This window comes from Limulus polyphemus, unplaced genomic scaffold, assembly GCF_000517525.1.
Source record: "Limulus polyphemus unplaced genomic scaffold, Limulus_polyphemus-2.1.2 Scaffold11200, whole genome shotgun sequence".
Taxonomy (NCBI): domain Eukaryota; kingdom Metazoa; phylum Arthropoda; class Merostomata; order Xiphosura; family Limulidae; genus Limulus; species Limulus polyphemus.
Window position 1 is genome coordinate 1,403 of NW_013676810.1, and position 3,666 is coordinate 5,068.

Genomic DNA, 3,666 nt, shown 5'->3' on the forward strand with positions numbered 1-3,666 from the left:
AACCTGTACTTGATGTTTGTGTTTAGTATATTGGTAACATGTACTGTGTTTAGTATGTTGGTGACCTCTACTTGAGGTCTGTGTTTAGGATATTGGTGACTCTAGAGCTTGGCAGTTAACTCAATTAGTGGATGTAATCAAATACCTATGTGCATTGATTAAATTGATTAGTGACACAAAAATAATCAAGTAACTTAAATATCACTAGTGTGATTTCTCTATGTTGTTCTGATTAATTCAAGTTTGTTCAGCTTAACCTATTAGTCTTATGACTCAACTAATGGAAATTAGTGTGAATATTTATTACTATTTTTGATTATGCAAGTCTAATCCATTGTTGAATGTATTTGGTTAACGAGCCAGTCAATTACTTGATTATTAAATACCATTAAACACCCATCACTAGTTGCTTTGTTTTTATTTATTTATTATTATTGACATATTTTAAAACTGTGTAATATGAAATACTTTTACATCATAAGCAGTATTGTTATGATTTGGATACTTAAACTCAATTTTCTTCTTAGGTTTCTAAAGAAATGGCTGATTTTGATCAGCCAGGCTATCCAATCGAAAGTGAAGAGTTTGACAGCATACTGCTGGCTGAAATAGACATGGCACCTTGTTCCATGGAGCCCCCGAAAGAGAAACCTCCTCCACCACCAGTTGAATCTGAGCTCTCTGATGATGATGTCAAAGTAGGCTTAGTGGCTCCATAATTATCACCTATTAATTTATCTATTAACATAAATTTAATAATGTATCACATAATAGCATATTTATTAAATAAATGACTCAAATTACCATAATATCTAAATAAGTGACCACATTTGGGTATATAGTGAATGTTAGTGACCTAAACAGCAAATATAAGTAGACGACAGTCTATTATTTAACAGATTTAAACATAAAGTTGTTTATTCTTATCCTGTTGTGAACAAATTTGGTATTCTAGGAAGAACCAGCTGTAAAGTTGAGGGGTGATACTTCTAAAAATGTCAAGAAAGAACTGTTAAAGAGAAGGTCAGACTTTTTAGGGATCAATTTGCCAGACGATGATGAATCTGAACCAGGTAAATGGTTATCTTTCAACTATTAATATATGTTACTAGATGATGAATGCAAAACAGTTTTAAATAAAATATATTACCAAATGATGACAAATCTGATTCAGGTAAATTGGTTGTAAACTGTGTAACACCTTTTAACTTGTACAACAATAAACATTGTTTATTTAAAAGTTTTGTTCATTATAGTACAAACAGCAAATATTGTTATCAGACTCATTCTCTTCACAAAGACATGACGTAATTCTTTCTTAGATTTTGGATTTAATTATTATAGTCATGAAGTTTGCCCCAGTATTCTCTTCACAAAGACATGACTTAATTCTTTCTTAGATTTTGGATTTAATTATTATAGTCATGAAGTTTGCCCCAGTATTCTCTTCACAAAGACATGACGTTATTCTTTCGTAGGTCGTTGATTTAATTATTATAGTCATGAAGTTTGCCCCAGTATTCTCTTCACAAAGACATGACGTAATTTTTTCGTAGGTCGTTGATTTAATTATTATAGTCATGAAGTTTGCCCCATTAGTCGAGATGAATTTGATGACTTACAATCTTCTTCAGGAAAACCACATATCATTCTGAGGAATAACATTGAAAATGGTTAAGTTGCTTCTACCAGGATGTCTCTTTTAAAGAGATTAAAACAAATAAGAATTTATAATCCTACAAATAAATAATTTCCAATTTTTTCTAATTTAGAAACTTGAGATTCTAGATCTTTTTTCCCTGATGATTAACTACAGTTGGCTGATATTCCTCTAAGGGGTTTACAATGATTGGTTAATTTCTCCTTAACATTGATTATGATTAGACAATTTGCCAAACTCTGTAATGTTTTATTAAATATAGTTTTCTCTTTATGCACCCAACAATGTGCATAATTTATTTCATCTTCTCCAATAAATTAAAAAAAGGGTACATTTTACCATGTTGTTTAGTCACTAATTCATGTGAAAATCACACTGATATAAAGTCACAGTTTAATGACATATATCAGAACTACATTTTCACATTGTTTTAGGTTGTGTGATAGCACCATAAATGAATCACTTTTGGGAAGGGAATGTAACAACACTTTTTGATGCAAAATATTCATACACTCAGAATTTATAAGTTCTCAATCTGAAAACATCTTTAATATCTAAGATAAAGGTATTCCTTATACTTAATGGGATTGAAAACAAAGGAATATGAATCAACTAAGAGCACCAGGACCATCCAGAAAGAGACCTGCAACAATTGTACCAAAGCTGGAATAAGCATGTTAAAATGAAGAAAACACAAATAGCAGTAATAGCTGTCCATGTACCTTAGGCAACAGTACAAAACATAATTAAGAAGGATCATCTGGAAACAAGGCCAGTGGGTTATGGATTCACCAAGAATTCCAATATTATGTCTTGTTCTTCTGTCGTATACCTCATGCATATGGAAAATAAAACTGATATTCATGCCATTCCATACAAAGAAGACACACTGGTAAAGTCTCCAGATGCAGCTCCTATGTGTTTCCATGTGATTGTACTGTTGAAACAGGTGCTGGGAAACTGTCATCATCGTACATTAGATTGATTATGGAAAGCTAATAAGGAAGGGTTATAAGCCTTTTGCAGTGAAATCTAAACTGCAGGGTTATTGTCAAGATGTACGGTTGTCAGATAGAGCATGACCAGATGTGGCAATTTGGATGTCAAGATGTACGGTTGTCAGATAGAGCATGACCAGATGCTCAATCTGACAACCGTACATCTTGACATCCAAATTGCCACATGACCAGATGTGGCAATTTGGAGTAGTGGTGTGGTGAGGTTCCAAAATGTTTAACTCAATCTCTGCATTCATTCCTTCCTATTGTATTAATATTACATCATATTGTATTTTAAGAATAGTAATAATTATGATAAAAGTATTTGCATTGAATGATTATAACATAAGGTAAATATTTCTTGTTTAAGACTTAGGTTTTTCCATGAAAGTTGGTTTTTTATGAGCAGAACAAATGAGTTCAAAAGATTATATTAGGATATAAATATTTAAGCCATTTGTGTCTGTAGATGTAACAGTGTTACTGATGCTTTAATCAGTAATATTATCACTTAAAAAATGTATAGCTGGATTTCTTTAATGAAGCAGTTTACAAATTGGATAAATAGACTTGCCTCTAAAATACAAAAATCCTTTTCTTGTTGGGTTCACTATCAACCAGTCATGACTTTAACTTGTTGGGTCAACTTACTCGGAGTTCCACTTATTCAGTGTGAATCACTAGAATGTACTTAAGCTGTGCCTGCTATAATCCAGATTTCTTTTTTTTTACAGTGATTCTATAAGGGACATTAAAATGAAATTAAGATTTCAGTTGTTAATGAAGTTATAATTACGGGTGATTTTAATTTCAGGCATATAGATTGGGAAATACTAGAGTCAAATCATGAGGGAGAAAGGTTTTTGGAAACTGTTCAGGATGTTTTCTTCACCAGTTAGTCAAGGAACCAACTAGAAACAATGCTATTTTAGGTTTATTGTTAACTTCTAATATAGAAATGATTGAGAGGGTGGAAATTGGGGATCATCTGGGTGCAAGTGGTCATTG

General features: G+C 32.0%; 1 protein-coding gene across 1 annotated transcript in view; it reads left to right on the forward strand.

Annotated features, from left to right (window-relative positions):
• Positions 1 to 527: 527 nt before the first annotated feature.
• Positions 528 to 3,666, forward strand: part of LOC106476679 (uncharacterized protein KIAA1211 homolog) — a gene marked incomplete at both ends in the record, with an annotated part of 12,555 nt that continues 9,416 nt past the window's right edge. Inside the window, 2 exons of the mRNA XM_013937314.1 lie at positions 528 to 698; positions 956 to 1,073. Of these exons, the coding sequence (XP_013792768.1) occupies positions 528 to 698; positions 956 to 1,073 (289 nt within the window). The remainder of the gene's footprint in view (positions 699 to 955; positions 1,074 to 3,666) is intronic.